Here is a 19,177-nt window from a genome sequence, read left to right as displayed (position 1 = left end):
ATTTGGTTCATTTGGTGGTGAAAACAGTAAAGAGTAGATCAAAGGCACAAATGTACTGATGACTACTCAATTTAATTTCTGAAGCGATTAAAAGGCAGTAAAATGTAAATGCTAGAAACCTGAAATTAGAACATTAAAAAAATGAATGCAAAGTAGGGTAGTCAATCTCTAGAGGTAGGAAAGAAAACCTAACATTTTGGTGTAATTCATATCCTCAACCTGTTTACTATTTTTGTTTGGTTGGAAAGTAGAAAAAAAAATATTCTTCAGCATTGCTGTTCATAGTTCTGTATATCCAAAGGTACAAACAGTGAAATGGAATCTTTTGTTCTGATTCAATGGCCTAGCTTATAAACTAGCCGGAACATTCTTCAAAGAATAAAAGGTAAGCAGACTAATCATCATGCCACAAAGAGTCTGTCATCGTATTGGATTAACATAATAATCTTGTCAGATGAACTAGATAATAAAGTACTGATTATGGTCAGAGGTTTTGTCTATGCAGGAAGACTTGAATTTTTCACCCAGGTCAAGGTCGATCTGCAGGAGACATGTAAACATTGAGTTATGGAAAATTTTGGCACTGAGAACAGAGATTCCTGAAAATATGAATACAATGTGTGTTTAAAATATGAACTGAAAAAAATATAGTTGAAAGCTGCAAAATATAACTATTACATAAAGTGAGTTGGATTCTTTAGTAACTTAGTGATTGCTTTGAGACAATGTGGTATCTCTTTTTCTGTGCCTCCTGATTGCTGCCTCCGTCCTAATTACTTATCCCTCCTTCAAGTGTTACCTCAGGGTCAGTACTACAATTTGAAATTCAAGTATTCTTCAACAGCGAGCTCCCTGACAATGCACAGAAGGTGTCTGCAGATTGTTAGCATGATACAAGTGAGACTGAATATTTTTTTGAGCAAAGATGTCATTCCCGACATTAGCAAAGAAGCCATAAACTACCTTGTATGCTGCCCCATGACACTGTCAATACCATTCCAAATCCAACCTCTGAGAAATTGGCAATCTTTTAGTAATTTTCTTCTCATATTTAAGTTCCTGGTGAACTGATTGTTGTTAAGAAGGACACTAAACTCTACCCTGGAAGATTCAGTTCACATCCCAACTTTAATTAAAATTTAGCATTCCCAAGGGCTAGTTCTGTTTGTCAGTAAACGGATAATTGGAGCTAGTACCTTGGATAGGTGGAACATTCCCAACTTGGAAAGAAATGACTGGTTTGTGGACTTTGCCAATTCCCAAAACAGCCAGAGTTGGTTTAATGATGTTGGATAATGTTTCACCTACTTTCCTTCAGCTGTCATACAAAATAAGAAGGTAAGTGAGCCATCCAGAGTAACATTGTGATTTTTAACCATCTCAGCCCTGATTTCATCTATAGTCCAACCAATTATTCTGAGTTCTTGCTTTCACTATTCTGCTTGAAACTCATTCCAAGTGTTGATCACTTTCTACGTTCAAAAGACCTTCCCAATAGTTGTACAATTATCATTTGCTATTCAGAAGCTATACAGCCTTGAACTCCTTCTATGATTTAGCTTCAGTGGTGGCCCAGCTTCATTTTGATTTGAAGTGAGAATGTAAAAAAAAATGAGGTAGTGGGCCATTTCATTTTGTGTGGCACGGCGAAAGAGAATTTTCTGTCAAAAAGAATGTAGCGAATTAAGCTTTCCCTCTTGTCACTCATTCATTGCTCCTATTGGAAAGGTCAGCTGACGGAGTGGATTGTTGTCCCTGTTGAAGGATATGAGGTAGTTTGGAGGGGAAATAAATCAATCAAATTTTGCACATCGCAAGTTCCTGTTTTAAAACACATTTGCATCAATTTGAGTTTTTAGAAGACTATAAAGGACTTTAGAGTCACCACCAACGTTTTAGTAGGAGTTGCATGAGGTTAACAATTTGTTGCTAATTGTATAAAGAATATGATTTACTGTTGAAGATGCAACCAGGGTTTGTCTTCACAACCTTACATTTTTCTTTAATTGCAGTAAGAATCCAAATAAAATTTATTCTTGAGTATGTGCAAGAAAAATATTTTTGAAACTTGTAATAATTTTTAAAAATGTTCATCAGTCATTTCATTATTGCAGGATTATTGTTTGTGTTGAAGCAGTATCAGTCACTGCTGTGGTGAGTAGTGAAATCTTATTTCTATGTCTGTTTTTGAAAGATAACGCATTTGTAATTAAGAATCCAGGAGACTATTATTATTTTGAACAAGTGTGAGCTGGAAGTATGCTGTATCATATTAGTAATTGAAGAACAATGTTTACATCTGCATAGTTACTAAGGAAATCTAAGTCAGATAGCTGTAGTTTTAATACTACTGCAGATAAATATTTACAAATCAAGTCATATTTTGAGGGATGCAAAGTGAGAAACAAACTTGAAACAAAGACAAAGACCTTGTGTAACTTTGAACTATTTCTTTAAAATTAAATCAGAATGAATATAATTTGTAAGTCAACATTCCCTTTTAAAGCATGAAATCGTCACATTATCAGAGATTAAAGAATGAATCTTCAAACATCTGTTTACATGCAAAAAAAAACATTTTTAGGTTGAAAAAACTGACAAATTCAAACAATTGAACTCTACTTTGAGTCACAAAAGGCAACAACTTGTTTATCATAATAATAGGCATTTTTGTGCTGTCTGAGGCAAAGTGTATACTTGAACAAAGTTTTAGTTTGCATGTTATCAACTGCAAGTAACTCTGTCATGCAATGTTGAACAAAGTTTAAAATAACACAGAAACCACAGTTGTACATTGGAGCTTATTTTCCGTCTGGAAAGCATACAGAAACAGAATGGCATAATTGAGATTCATGGTGCCATGATATTGTGATTTAAAAATGTAGTATCCGATATCCAACAAATAAATTTCAGACCAGTTTCAAAAATCATTTATCTGTGAATATAAATTTTAATTGATCTGATTTAGGAGTCAACTATAAAATAATTGCTGCAATTGAATTCAAAATTTGTAAAGGAAATTTGGAAGTAAATACATTCTTACATTTCAAAAATTGACCAACAAAGGACTCCAGAACAGAAAGAGTGAACGTTTAATGCAACCTTTGTTGATTAGAATCTTATGGATCCTACAGTGATTTACAGAGCTTGAATTTTAACAATTGGACTTATTAAGCCAAATTAATTTGCTTGTACAGAATTTTTTAATGATACCAATTCATTTGAAGGTTGCTTAAATAACAAACTGGAGAAATAACATTTCTGTACTGCTCAATGATTTACTACAGTTTGCAGTTGAGTTCTAACTAAACTTGATGAAAGCAATACCTTCTCGTAGGCTGACATGTACAATGCCGTTGCTTTCCATGCTGTGTGCAGAGCTGCAGCATGCAGACTGTACATTAATTGGCTAGATTACAGTCAATGTACTTCCATCAAAGCCCCAGCATAATAATTATAAAGTAGGTCAATTGGTGGTCTTTAGCAGTCTAAAAGCTTGTTGCATTTTATTCCTGTAGATGAACTGTTATACTGATGATACATGCAAAGAAATTCACAGGGCCATTGAAGTAGTCATTACTTTTAAAATTGCACTAAAAATGAAACATATATCTATATATTTGCCAAGTATTTCTCTTTTCTGCCAAAGTCTTCTTTATTATCATATACTTCGTTCAAAGGATCAGGACCTGCAGTGGCTCTGGACTTCTCAATGACTGCAGATTGGCCAGTAGAAGGCACGCTTGTAGTTGGACAACATGTACAATGTTAGTAAACAGCTCACATTGCATCAATGGTTGCCAGTCCAGGGTCTGAAACAGTAAAATTGAAAAAGGATTGCTGATACACTGGTATCACTATCCCATGAACTCACAAAGAGTTTCAGTCAATTCTTCTCTGGCTGTAAGCTTTACCAGAATATTAACGGCCAAATAACTGTTCATAAATGCATAGAAGAATGGAAGGTTGATAGTATAGTCTCCAGGTGACTCCTGATGTTAAAGAAAGAATTGTAGATAGCACTTACACATTAATAAAACTCTAATTATCAACGTTTAGTTAAGCCTCTGTGAAGCACCTTGGGAATTTTTCTACGTTAAAGATACTATTTAAGTGCAAGTTGTTATTAATGTAGTATTTCTGGCCTCAACAGTACAACTGCTGGATATCCTTGAATAAAGGAGTTTACTTTGTCAATGATAGTAAGAGTGCGAAATCATATAATAACATTTTATTTTGATTCTTCATTGAGCCCTTCTCTCCATAGCATTCAGAAGTGTTTGCAGTCTAGGTAAAGTACTCTCAAGTATATAGTATCCCCGTGAATGATCAGTTAACAAAATAAAGTAAATAATATTCAATATTCATGGTTTTCTCTATAACTTTAGATGTAGTTCACAGGTAAAGCAAGATTTCCATTTAGTATCTTTGGAATTCTGCATCTTCATGTCCAAATATAATTTCAATAATTTTATGAAAATAATATGACACAAATTTGTACCAACTCACTGCACCTCATAGTGGTAGGACTTGAGTTCATGTCTGTAATTCTCATTTAGCCCGTTCCAAAACTTAGATGAATCATTGAGGGGAAGGAGTAATTAGAAACTGAGAAACAAAGAAGAGGGAAAATTTCAAGGATCATCATTCTGACCCACTTATCCTAAAGCTGGTTTTAGAGTGCTAATCTTTTGTGCTAATTACTTTGACCAAGGACACAAAGGAGTGAGGAATTAACCAAAATGTGTGGCTTTGGAAATAAGGAGTAAAATTATAGTTTACATTCTGTGATGAGGCTTTCACAAATTTGACATGAAAAGAATTTCAATGATATTTCAACGGAGGAAAAACACATTTTATACCAAACCTGTTCTTAATATCACACAGATGATGGGAAATACTTTCATCAAAATTGAGGCACTTATGAAATCACCTGGAAAGAAATTTCATGGCCTTTCCTACACTGTTGACCTATTGATTCCAGGAACTGTTCAACCAAGTAGAACAGCTAACAGTAATGTCTAATCTTTAGGGCAAATTCAGATAAATGGAGAAAATCCAAATTTATTTCCTAATCTGAATATTACTAAGCCATGCTCACCATAAAAGTGCATATTATAATTTAAATGAAAGATTACCATCCAGCTAAATGTAAGATCAAAGATTTGATATCCTCAAGTAATGACATTGGTTGCAACTGTGGAAGTGAGTTGAATGTTATCAACGAGTATTATTGTTTTATGTCTGTTAAGGAAATATAATAAGCTTTTTGAGACCTAAGGGTAAAAGGTGACGTATCTGCTCATTCCCATAATGAATGTTATGGGGAAATAGCTTTTACTGTACAAGCTGATAGTTATGAGTGTGAAAATCAATCTTTGAAATATTATCTGTTAGGAATATTCACAAAGTGATTGCCAAGGAACAGGATTAACAGGGAGATTTCTTCACTTGCCCCACTGCCCCTTGCTTTCTCCACTCCAACCCAGCCCTTCATCCACCAACTGTTACATGACTGACTTTCCTTCTCCCACCAGGTATTTACAGATCCAACATTTTAGGCAGGAAGTGTTAACACACATAAGATTGTTTACCCACATTGGAGACATTATTTCTACAGAATCAACATTATTATATTTATATCATGCTATCATCAGAAATTGTTAGAAAATTTCACTGATAACTCGAGCCTGGGATGAAACACTGACTTTAAAAAAACCTTGGCAAGTGACACACATTGCCTTATTTTACAGGGTCAATGAAAATTAATTTCAAAGCACTGTTACCAAGTCTCAAAAGTTTGAGTTAAATATACCTCTCTTTCAACAGTTAATGGCAGGATAGCAAGAAATAGAGTTTTCTTAACATATTTTAAAAACGCTTACACTTCTTTAAGGACCTGGTCAAGTCATATTGAGAGTTTATTGAAAACAATGATTAAGTAACATATTTTCTGGTAAGGATGGACAACAGCATCTTAAATTAACTAGCTCAATTTTATTTATTGTGATGTCCTGCGTTTTATCATGGAAAATTAACATAGCTGTTAGCTTGAAAGTATTTGCTACTGAAATGGGCAGAAAACCCATCTGAAATTTTTAAAAGATAGAATTTTAAATTAATAAGGAACTCAAAAACCTTTTCTAATAAAATTAGAATAAAATCACTTCAACATGAGATCCGAAATTAAAGGAGCTGTTGGCCCTTGGCATTGAGGAAATAGTTAAATGAAAGTTAACAAGAAATGTTTTCTCTATTGTACATGAATGTGTTAAACCATTACCCAACCCCTTTCAGGATATAAAATCAATAAATTGGAGATCTTGAAAGAGATGTGAATGAAGCCTTAACCACCTCATGGAGGCCTATATCATAATTTAGTGAATTTCAATAATGAAAAATTTTAGATTCAGTTTACTATAAAGGAAGTGATCAATAGCATCTGGACATGGACTTTGCTGGAATGTTTGTTGTGCACAACCTGTTCATTTAAGTGCATCGGTCCTTCAAATTTCTTTCTTGTGCAGCAACTTAATGGGATTGATCTGTGTTAGGCCCGTGTGGGACTTCTGTATTGCTGCACTGTCAGGTGACTGCAAAAATACATAGGGAAGCTTAATCATTGGTCTCTTCTAAAGTCATTACTATGATCAGATCTAAAATTGTTGTCCCTCTGACTAGGTAGACTTAAAAAATAAAGATGAACATGATGAAGTGAAACAATGTGAAGAGGGCAATACAATTGTATAGGTAATAGAGTTCTGTTTGTCAATCACTATCCAGATCATAGTAATGATTTTGAAATGGTGGCACAACATTTTGGATTTATTTATTGTGAATTGGAAGAAAGCAAGAGCTAACTATTGGTGAGTAGACTGAAAATGAAGGAGATAATTCACATGGTGATTAAATATGTTGTAAAAAACTTAAATTTGGCGGTATTTGTAGATTTCAAATATCATACTAATGTTAACATAGTCATAATTTATCAAGGGCATGGCCATGCATTGCATTTTAAGACATTATATGCTGTTACTGCTGTAATTTAAATTATAATTTATCACTTTTTACTTGGATTTTACTGAAGCAGTCACAACAAAATTGTTTGACGAAAGCACCAGCTTAAATAGATCTCAATAACTGTCCAAACTCATAAACAATGCTTCTAACAGTCTTATAACACCAAAAAGGAAGGCTGATCTTCTTCACTTTAAACTGGCAATATCAAAAGATCCTAAGCCCATACTCCACATCTCTTGCTGATAGTGTTATATGCTCAGGTTGTACTTCTGCTATCAACTCTTTTTGATCAACACAAGATCAATCATTAAATATTCTACAATTTCCCTGATAATCAAACACAATAATGCATCCAGGAGTTATAGCAGGTCAAGGAATTTTATCAAAAATTTATTCCCGATTAAATGTTTTTTCCTTTACTTTTGTTATGGACAGAGAATTTCAGAGATTATCTATAATTTAAACTTTATTAATTTCTAATTGTACAACTGTTAGACATATCCAAAACCAAGCATAAGGAAAAAGAAAAAAATCTTAAAGTTTATAAGGGTGTCTGCTGCAGCTCAACTGACAATATCTGTTTCTTGGCCTACATATAACTCCAAATGTACAACAATGTGTTGTCTCTTAATTATGATCTGAAATCGCCCAGCAAGCCACTCAGCTAAAGGAATTAGGGATAGGAAATACCCTGCAAGTGACACTCTCACTTCTCAAAAAATAAACAAAAATCCCTCTGAATTGCAAGGTTTCTGGTTCGAGTCCCACACCAGGCCTCAGACACAAGAATCAATTGAGCAACGTACTGAGAGGGGATTGTACTGAGGAATTTGCTGTCTTTTGAAGGAGATGTTAAACCAAGGTGCCATCTGTCTGCTCAGTGGATGTAAATGATCCCATGGCACTAGCAGAGGAGTTATTCCTAGTGTCCTGGTCAATATTTATTCCTCAATCAACAACACAAGAAATGAATTATCTTATCATTATCGCACTGATGTCCGGCAGAGTTTACTGCGTGCAAGTTAGCTGCCGAGTTTCCTACATTTCAACAGTGATTACACTTCAAAACGTACATTATTCACTGCAAGTGCTTTTGGATGTCTAATGATGATGAAACATTACATTAATGCAAGATTTTCTTCTTTACACGTATTCATTCAAATCTTGCAACATGAGCATGGTTTAAGCCTCCAGTCAACTGACCAGGTAATATAACTTTTGTTTTTTATTCATTCATATGATATGAGCACCACAGGCAAAGCCAGCATTCATTGTCCATCCCAATTTACTGTTAAGAACAGCTTTTATACAAGTACAGTAACAGCATGCTCAAATTAATTCTGAATAGACAAGGCAAGCCAACAAAATGCAACATTTGTAAGCCTTGGAGAAAGTGTGCAATTGGACAGTTCCCAATGACTCATAGGTCTGAATTGATCAAAAGAATTCTTTATATCCAGGAGTAGGGGCATTAGTTGGTGAGAAAGACCATAGAAATAACTAATACAGGTTAGTTAAGAACAGAATAAAACATTTTTGCCAGGACTGAGATGAAAAAGTGGAACTGAAACAGTTAAAAAGATAGGATTATTTTTATAAACAATGTTTTAATATTTTCTAAAATTTGATACTTTCCAAAATGGCAAAATTTTTTTTGGGTTTTTTTTAATGTTTCCAGTAAAAATAATTTGCAGAAGTAGAAAATATATCAGAAATATCTTGCAAGAAAACTTGTAACATTTAATATTGAAGCCCTACTCTGGTAAACTCCAGCATAATGAATGTTGAGAGAAGGTTTAAACCAAAATAATCAAGGCCTATATTTCTGACACAAAGTTGGTGTTGAAAGTAATAGCTATCTACGCCTTTAGGAGAAATGAATGTTCCCAAACTGTAGATAAAAATTGCAAATAAATCAAAATGAGAAGGATACTCCATGCAAAGAAATTATCAGCAGAAAGAAAAAGTTAAAACGCACTTTAGAGGATTTACGTTCAACTGAGAAGGTTCATTTGTAGTACTTTTAACCATTAGATTCGGATTTGCTAATGTATTTATGTGAGTCAAAGTACAAAAATGAATTATAAGATAAACATATTTCTATCTTTTCAATTGGCAAAGTTGAAATATTTTTCCAACACTTTGGTATTCTTTAACTGAAGTACAGGGATGGGATTTGGTGGTTATTCTGCGTCCAATGTTGATTTCAATTTAAAGTTGTTTTTCAAAAAAAAATGTGCTATGTGCATGACTGCTGCCGAGGTATAAAGTGGATTTGATAATAATGAATGAATGATTTTAATGTCACCTGTATTTTACAGTGAAAAAAAACAGTAAAATACAGTGAAAAGCTTTTCCACTGTCGCCACGATCCAGCGCCATTTAATCCAGGTACTGCAGACAGGTAAAACCAAAAATCTCAGTGAACACAAAGCTGGAAAAAGATGCTTTCCAGAGTAAAAATCCATAACATGCAAAAATAGATTGTTTAACAGACAGGTATCACAACTGTACTTGTGAGTAGTTTTAGTCTTCATTGTATTATTTCACCTCTTGTTGGTTGATTCATGTGATTAATTGTAACTAAAAGTAGGTACATTAAATAGACTATCCCACTCAAGGAGTAATACAATGACCATTTAAGTCTGTGAAGGGCAACTTGCACATTTTTTTTTGTTTACACTTATTTTTAATGCTGGACAAATACCCATGCAGTCCAATTCAATCAAGGTAGTATTTTAAATAGAGCCTCAATTTAGCTACATGATGGCCTAATTATCATTATTAATGATGCCTGTCCAATGTGCCCTGGTTCCTTTGTTTTTAAAAAAAAACACTAAGACTTTACATGCAGCTTGTCTCAAATTTCTGCTGAGAAGTAATATTTTTCGGTCAAATCAATATCGTAGCTAACAGGGTGGTGAATCTGCAGAGTCAGGTTCCTTGAACAAGGACAACTTAAAGCTCCTCTGCCTTTACTGTGAATTCATCTTCCATTTATTTAACATTGTTGGATAGGAAACTGGACTTTAAAAAATAATAATATGTAAATGTGTAAAGTGTAACTCTAGCTGGATGCACCAAAAATATACCTGTTTAGAAGAAATTGTTTCTAAAGAAATGGAAAAGATTTGTTTAATATCATCTAATTTACTTGATTTCTTAGTTATGTGGAAATATTTGGTTGAAATCTATCAATTGACTGGAACACAATGTTTGCACTAACATTTATTTCAGATACACTTAATATCAAGTGACTGAAAAAATGATTATAAATATGTACCTTATAAAGTCAGCACAAGCACTTGGTTCTGAAGCACAGGGCTGTGAACTTAAGTCCAGTCCAGGACTTTGGCACATACTGAGAAGCACTGTCATGCAACATTAAAGGTGCCACTTTTTGAAAGTAATGGTAAATGGTAATCCAACACCATAAAAGAAAGAACATGGGAATTCTCTCATGTCCTTGTCCACATGTACTCCCCTTAAGCTATACAGGCTGAGAGGTCACTTAACTGAGCCGTGGAATGATAGTGGGTGCAATTTTACTGTCTTGTTTAGCTGCACTACAATGCTGAACACCTCTCAAAAGTAATGAATTGTTGAATCATTTTAAGGTATGCAGAGAATATGATAAATGCGGTGGAAATGCATGGTCTTTTCTGTCTTTTTATGATGGCAATTTTTTATTGGTCATCTTTCCAGCTGATTTACTCATTGTATTCAATTTTGAATGTTGCTATTTATAGATTTATTTTAAAAAATCAATCCACCTAGAAGTTTTGTTACACACATCTGAAGCAGGTGGGACTTGAATCCAGGCTTCTTGGCATAGAGGTAGGGACACTACCACAGAGCCATCAACCTATTCAGAGATATTATTATATGTCTCAAGAGCAGGTAGATCTTGAACCCAGGCACACTACCACGGCACCACTTTGCTGATTTATTAGTGTGGTTTGTAAAGTGGCACCAGTGTTAGAATTGTAGGAGCTGGATGATCTATCAAGGTAGAGGTAGTGAAGCAAGGCTGGTAAAAGGTGATGGAATGGTATTTTTGTTGAAAAAATACAAGTGTATATAGGGCTTTTTGTCACAAAGCTGAGCAATATCTTTATAAGTTGTGGGTTGTACCTGGATGCAGATATCCCATCCCCATTTGTGAAAGACACCATTTTTTCCAGAAGAAGATAGGAGGCAGGCATGAATCACACAGGTGAGAAGCCCAAACTCTGCAGGACTTCTTAAAATTAATGTCAAATTGAAACATTTTAACGCTTTATGGAAGACATGAATTGATAGAGTATGTTTTTGAAAGGTGAATAGTGTCCGTGTAAGTGTCATGATCAATGTTATGCCCCGAAACGTTTGACAAGAAGCTGGCTGAAGTAATCAGTTAGAATTAAATGAATACTCTTTTGGGAATTTCTTTGATTGATTGGTCATCTAATGTAGTGTAAAGAAAAAATATAATCTGTTCCTGCAGCTTCGATCAAATCATTGTTGACATTTCCCAATGTTTGTTATTATAGCTAAAGTCATTATGAATTCTTGGCTGAGTTTTAAACAAAAAACTACAAAAGCAATTATATCAATGGAGAAGCTGAGTTCATATTTTAGTTGATAATTTAAATAGGCTGTCAAAGAATTAGCTGCCTTTGAAATATTTACTGAATAAAACATATAATTTTACAACAGATTGAACACTTGAGGGATGTAAAATATTTTTTAATGAATTTCATGAATAGAAGTTTTATCAATATCAAATGTGTAAATGAATGAAACCTGTAATCGATTATTATTGGTTTGATCTTTTCACCTCCAAATGGCTCCTGAGATCTTCTGATAATTGATACTGCCGTGAGTGGCTATGAATGTGGCATGCAATATAAGCTTGAATAGAGGGGACATGCGGGTGGGCAAGTGGGCCATGAGTTGGGATGTGAGGAGTAAAAGCTAAATCAACTGGGGCAAAGTTTCAGGGAGCTAAGACAGACCTTCTAACTAGTGTGCCTTAATAATCTCCCACTCCCACAGTGGCCTACAATCTACTTTATGGAATTGGCAAGTCTGACTATATCCCTCATCATCACATCCCACATTTTGACTCTTCCTAAAACCACCTGCTGCACCTGAAAACTGGTTGCAGTGGAGTTCTGGGAACCAAGCCTCAATTTTCAGACTCAAGAGATGTACCTCAATAATGAAATTCTGGCCCAAATATCTCATGCCTGGTTATAAATGTATTGCTAATATCTAGAGTGGCCGTTGCTCCATGATTAATTAATTAGTCTGATCAATTTTTCTCTGAAATTACTAACGGGAATCCAAATAATACCTGTATGGTTATAATAATTCAGAAATTTCTGCTGTGGCTGGCCAACTTTCAATTGTTAACATCTAATTGAAAACGAATTGTTTATTAACCTTAGGAAAAACTGAATCTCAACATGATTGATATCTGATCAAAGAAATGTATCAATAACAATTCAGGTTTTTGTTGGACTACCAAGACTAAATTTTCGAACTATCCAATCCTTACCCCAGCATTGTTGCATCTTATTAATTCTGTGTCCTGCTTATGTTTAAATTTATTGAGCCGTAAATTGAAAACAATTTCAACACTTCATGCCAACGATAACTTTGGAAGAAGTCTCACATTGTAGTGGTTTACAGAACTATGAAACTTAATTGACAAGCTACGTTGTTTAAAAATCAAATGCAAAAGCCACAAGCCTTAGGGTGGGATTATCCCCATGAGCTTCAGAACCCAAGAGTCAGCCTCAGATGGTGGACAGATATCCATTCTGTGGTTGGAAACAGTCATTCATTTAAGATTTCCCTCAATTTGTCATTAGCCTGAAGCTAGCTTTTCATATAATGAAGAACAACAGGTAGCCTTTTTAAACTGGAGAGCCAACACGAGGCCTTCCAGCTTGGAAGCAGTGGTGGGATGACAGGACAAGTAAGTTTGGACACCTAAAGATGCATGTATCCTCTCCCAGATCTTTTAAAATTTAGAAAAATACGCCCCTGCAGGCAGCTCACCGTTGTTTAGAGTTGGCCTGCGCCTATAAATGATACCAGGAAGACAAGAAGGAGATGTAAATCCCCCCGAAGAGCTGGCCCTAATTCCAGCCATGGAAGGCTGTACCCAGACAGCTACACTGATGCCCATTGCCTCCAGGTAGCTGGAAGCTCACTGAAAAATTCTAGTCAGCCTTCAGTAGTAGCCTTAATAAGTTATCCGACACCCTTCCTCCCGTGCTCCTAATCTGGACTCCAGAAAAATGGCCCAGGTGCAGCTTGGAGCCAGGGAACTAGCGTGTCTCCAACCACATATGTTTCTGCACCTGCCCACCTCTGTGTCATACCACAGATCCAAACCTGTCTTCTTCGATTCAAAATTCATTCAGTAAGCCCTGGAATACTTGTGTAATGTTGAGGAAGTGTATATTATCATCTCTGGAGAATTAGTTTTATTTATATTTTAAATATTATGAAATAAACTTCTCAAATGGTCAACCTGGAGCCAGGAATATCTCTTTGAATTAATAAAACAGTCATTTACCGATTCTTATTTTGTTTTGGTGCAGTAATAATACCTCTTATGCAAAATATTCTCTATCACCCTTTAAGCTTCTGCAGTCTTCAGAAGAATATGTCTAAGAAAAAAAGTGGCTAAATGTTATGAAATAAATATGAATGAATCTAATGAGTTAATTTCTGTGGCATAATTGTTGGCTTGTGCAGCTTATTTTAATCAAAATACTCTGAATGTTTCCATAACAATAAAAAAATTGTAGTTTGAAAATTGACTTGAGTAGACCAACAAAAGAATATACTGTAAACTCAGTGTCTGCAATACATTCAGAATAAATCCTCATCAACAACCAAATGGACATATCAACGTCTTAAGTTTCTTGATGTCAGAACTAAGGTCATGTACCTTCCTCCCAGTTTGTTTACAGTTCTTCTCTTCAAATATTGCACATTAAATTGTTGAAGTAATGGGGAAGCATATTTCACCATTCTGTCATGCCACAGACCTATTTTATTTATGCCATTAATTTTGACTACTCCAGTATTGTTATCTAGGAAAGGCAAAGTGTGAAGAAGTTGACCGTGTTCTCAGTAAAAGCTGACTTTTTCAGATTGAAGTACACCAGTTTTCTTTTATGCAATTTCATGTTTTCTCTCATTTAAACTGACAAATAGGCATTCAAATAAAAAAGTGAATAAACAAAATGGCGACACTGATGTTTAGCAAAATCACCATAGCAACCAGAATAGGATTGGAGCCCTAAAAGAGAAAAGAAACATATATGAGACACAGCAATTAATCATCGCAAATAAATGTTTATTTATTTTCTCTTTTTCTAAGAAGAGAATTTAGCTAACGTTTTCATGAATAGAAATTGGTAATTTTAATAGCAGAAACATCCTAATGATTAATACTCAACACTGTCAGCCCTCTATGAAGTAAATACTTTCAAAGAATGAGAACTAATCTGCATATATTCAACTTTTTGTCAGTATTTCATTGTTGAAACAATAGTATTCAAATGAAAGTAAATTAGAAAACAGAGGACAATATACTCCTAATTTAAAACAGGCAATGCCACATTTTCTCTGTTAATGACTGTTATTGAATTATGTGTCAATGCGTCTAAGTCTGATGATGATCCTGTTGATTGGATATTAATTATAAAGAAAGATAACTTGCACTTTCTTTTGTGGAAAGAAAATTTCATCCTTCTTGCCCTTGAAAACCTAATGCTGTTTTGGCGAATAAAAATCTAGAACATTGGCTTAATGATTTCATAGATGCATGAGCAATAATTAGTATCGATCCAATTCTAAGAGTGTTGTGTTTTTAAGTGTATCCTAATATCTTACTAAATGATGGTGGCCTAATATCATATTGAGTTATATCAAGGGAACATAGCTGTATCTAATATTATTATTCAAAATTCCACATTTGCATATTTTTGTTCCAATTTGTAATCATGAACAATTTTTTAAATCGCTGAGATTTAGATAGGGATGCCCATCACTTCTTGTGTGATTTCCAGCTCATTAGTTCCCAAATAATTTTTCTGCAGCTTTAACTGGTGACTAGTCTCATCATTTGCATAATTCAAACACAATACAGGTGATGTATCTCAAATAGTCCTTTTGGAATTAAATTAGTATTAAAAATAAAACAATTTGTGCTGTCTTTAGTTCACTACTGTGCTACAGCACAGAGGTTTTCCCCTTAGATTCTTAATGCAGCAGGCTAAGAAATAGAAAATATTTAACTGTGCACACTTGTTCACTATATAAGTGTGTTTATAATTGGTACATGGAGGGGTCGAGGTATAACCACCCAACAAAACATACAGCATACAGAACATGAGGCATTTGAAAAATATATATATTTCTCAAAAATAGGAGGGAAATAACTTCATAAATTACCTGCGATGAGAAAGTCAACGTGTGAGTTAGCCATCAATAATTGTGACAAGTATTTCATATCAATTTTTAGACTGTTTGAAGAATATATTACTATTGCAAAGCTTTTGTGCAGTTTTTATTGAGTAAACCAAACTCTACGTTAAAATCCATGTGATGCTTCTATTATCGGCCTCAGTGGGATATGAAGATATAACCAATTAAACTCTTGAGTTCCCCGTCGATTTGTCCCTTGTATTCTGTACTGAAAATTAATTCATAGTGAGGATAAGACAATTATATCATTTAATAATATTCCGTGGTAATAAAGAGGTTAAAAGCTCTTTGCTTTATACAGGCCATCCACTACCATCTAAAAATAATTTATTAAGTTCCACAAGAACTTAGATTAAGCAGTTAATGCAAGGTGTTAAACATGAGCCTGGATTAATCAAATCATTTCAGTTAGCCTTTGATGGTACAATGAACAGGAAGTTGTATTTGGCAAAGAAACAGCATCTGGTTAGTCATATAATACCGTTAAAAACCTTATGTTCCAACTTTATAGCAAAAATTATATTAGCTGTTTTCCAAACAATGTAATCTTACTGATCTGTAGGTAGTTCAGTCCACTTCAGATGCTCCTACTTAAATGCAGGGAATGTTTAGTGAAGGTATAAGCTGTTGCTAGGTAACTACTGAGAAAGCTAATAAGACGGCAGTATTTAGTAGCTCAGCAGATCTTAGGCACCAAAGTAGTTTTGTTTCTTAAAATGAGTTTACAAAGGGTTGGAGAAACAGTCAGAGTAATATATTGAACTGAGTACTAGAAAGCATTTATATCTTGACCTTTAGATATATATTAGAGGTTTAATGTTTCTTATGCTGATATTCATAGACATATTAATAGGAATAAAATAATGACTTAAAAAGAACAATCCAGACAACTTCTAGAAACTGATTAAGATTTAGCAAATGAAAACCTATGCCAGAAAGGAATTATCTGGCCCATCATGTCCATTTTCAACATTTCAAATATTTTTTGAACTGTCTTTGCAACAAAAATCACATCATATTTTAAATCAGCTTGATTTAATTTATATCATCTCTATACTATAGCAGTTTTTTAATAGAAGAGCTATATTCAACTTTCTTATCGTAAACCTTCTTATCAAACAGGCAGTAAATATCATGTATAGAATGTATTTGTTAGACACAACAGAAAATTTGACAGTGATGTAGTAAAGTGGGTGATTGTGAGTTGCAGCCCAGATTAGAGCTCTTCTTTCTACTCCATTGAATTTACAACTGGTTTTGTAATCCCTTTAACTCTAATAAATGCCTACTCATGTGAACCAAATTCTTGTGGTCATGCAACCTACTCCAACTCTCCAACAGACATAAGATGAACTTCATTCTTTAATGCTGGAAACAAAATATATGTGGGATATATGCCACCCTCAAATAACCTTGTTACAGATATAAATGGTTTGGGCTTAGGGAAAGGTAGTGCAGTTCTAAAGATTTTATAGATGAAACTGAATTATTTGATATTGTAAATAAGGAGTAGGCTAAAAGCAGAATTCAGGAAGACATGGGCAAACTGCTGATGTGAGTAGACACAGTTGGCAGTTGCAAATTTAATTAGGATAAGGGTGAAGTGACAAACTATGAAAGAGACAGTATAATATATCCACCTCCCTCTCCCTCCCTATTTATTTCAGAACGCCATTCCCCTCCCCTATTTCTGAAGAAGGGTTTAGGCCTGAAACGTCAGCCTTCCTGCTCCTCTGATGCTGCTTGGCCTGCTGTGTTCATCCAGTTCTATACCTTGTTACCTATAATATATATGGTTTTGTTTTGAGGGTGTTAAGGGAGCAGAAAGACCTGTGGATATCACAAATCTTTGAAGCTAGCAGGGCAAGTTCATGAAGTAGCGAGGAAAGCACGTCAGATATCTGACTGTAAATAAGGACATCAACTTAAGAATATCATGCTAAATTTCTACAAGTTACTGCTTCAGCATAACCTAGAATATTGTGTGCTATTTGGAACACCATGCAATGAAAAGGATATTACACCTTGGAGGGCCCACAAAGGAGGCATACAACAGATAAGGAATTTAGTTATTCACACGGAGGTTGGAGAAATTGGGATTTTCTCCTCAGATCAGTAAAAGGGTCACCTAATGGCCTTATTCAAAATCCTGAAGAGTTTTCTTTCAAAAAGTTTTCTTTCAGAAATCTGAGAGAAATAGTTTCTTCAGACATGAGGATTGCTGACTAGAGACTGTAGATTTAAAATAACTGGCATAAGAGCTAGAGAAGATACGAGAAAAAAAAATCTTCACACAGAGATTAAGATCTGAATAAAATTGTGGTGGAATCAAATTCCATAGCAACTTCTGAAAGGACATTGGACATCTAATTGAAGAAGACTAATTTACAGAGTTATGTGCAAAGTCCCTAGGGCGTGGAACTAAATTAGCCAACTCTTTCCAACAGCCAGCCAGTGAGGCCAAGTGGCCTCCTTTTGTATTTAGAAGATTCTATGGGTCTATGAAATATTATCAGGGTTATATTAACACAAATTACATCCTCCACTGATGGGATTTTGAAGAAGGTTGAATAAAATTTTCTGAAGCAGGTCAAAGTAATTGTCATGTTAAAGGCATGAAAGGTTTTAATATGCTACCTTTTTTAACAGTAAATTTGAGGTAGTAATGAAATATAACTTTATTGTTTTGATTTTTATGCAATGTGGCAAAACCATGTTGGCGGAGGGGAGGAGCAGTCACTAAATTGCTTAATTCTGCTCTGAATTCAAATACAAATTTCAGATAGCTACTCTAGTCACGTCTAAACCATTAAACATGGAATGTGGCCAACTGCACTGTAGAATGCATTTTGCTTGTTGGATCACACCAGCTGGATTATTTGATGGATCAATAAATATTTGTTCATTAGTATTTCACAAGATACGAAGCATGGGCAGGTAAATGCAGTTGAACTGTGCATTGACCATAGTCTAACTGAGTTGCTAAACAGCTTCAAGAGGGAGAATCACACATAAATGACGTATTTAACAGCTACTATTGAGTCTTTGCCAGTTCTCATTTGTGAATTAAAAGTCTTACCCCCTAAGCACATATTTGTCAAATGTTTGTGATCTGTTACAAGCAGAGTACTGCCTCTTCCTTTCTGATTTTACAGCTTGCTATTAAAATGAAAAAAATTAAACTCTTATGTTTAGCAGTTGGATGTCTTTCCCTAAATGTATTCATTCTCCAGCAATTGTGTATTTTATGTCAGAGATAATTCAAAGTAATTATTTGTTTTAAAGGACCTTGACCTCTTGCAGATAGTGAGTTTTGTTTTTAATTTTAGGATTATTTCAGATAAATTTTGCAAAGTAAAAACATTCTCTAACAGACAGATAAATGGCAACAAAACAAGACTGCTGACTGAATGGAAAAGGACATAAAAATGATTAAGCTTTTCTAAATTATGCAAATACCTAGGGCTTGCTTTAGGCAAGGTGAAGGTTAAGCGGCAGAGCTACCATCCCACATAAAGCAGGTAACTGAATGTCTTATTAAGGGTCAGTAAAGCTCATTTAAAGGAACCTGATTGGCACTTTGGGCCCAGTACTCTGGGGAGGCCATAGGTCGTTCTGCTTGCTTGTGTCCTGCAGCAACAGCAAGTTGCACTGTCATGAGATA

The 19,177-nt window shown here is 34.6% G+C and overlaps 1 protein-coding gene across 1 annotated transcript in view; it reads right to left on the bottom strand.

Moving 5' to 3' along the window:
• Positions 1 to 2,501: 2,501 nt before the first annotated feature.
• The window catches only part of jph3b (junctophilin 3b), a 169,834-nt gene continuing 153,158 nt past the window's right edge, over positions 2,502 to 19,177 (bottom strand). Inside the window, exon 5 of the mRNA XM_048546487.2 lies at positions 2,502 to 14,323. Coding sequence (XP_048402444.2) covers positions 14,243 to 14,323 — 81 coding nt within the window. The 3' untranslated portion in view covers positions 2,502 to 14,242. The remainder of the gene's footprint in view (positions 14,324 to 19,177) is intronic.

The sequence above is a fragment of the Stegostoma tigrinum genome, chromosome 16 (genome assembly GCF_030684315.1).
Source record: "Stegostoma tigrinum isolate sSteTig4 chromosome 16, sSteTig4.hap1, whole genome shotgun sequence".
Lineage (NCBI taxonomy): Eukaryota > Metazoa > Chordata > Chondrichthyes > Orectolobiformes > Stegostomatidae > Stegostoma > Stegostoma tigrinum.
This window is presented reverse-complemented; position numbering and strand designations above follow the sequence as displayed.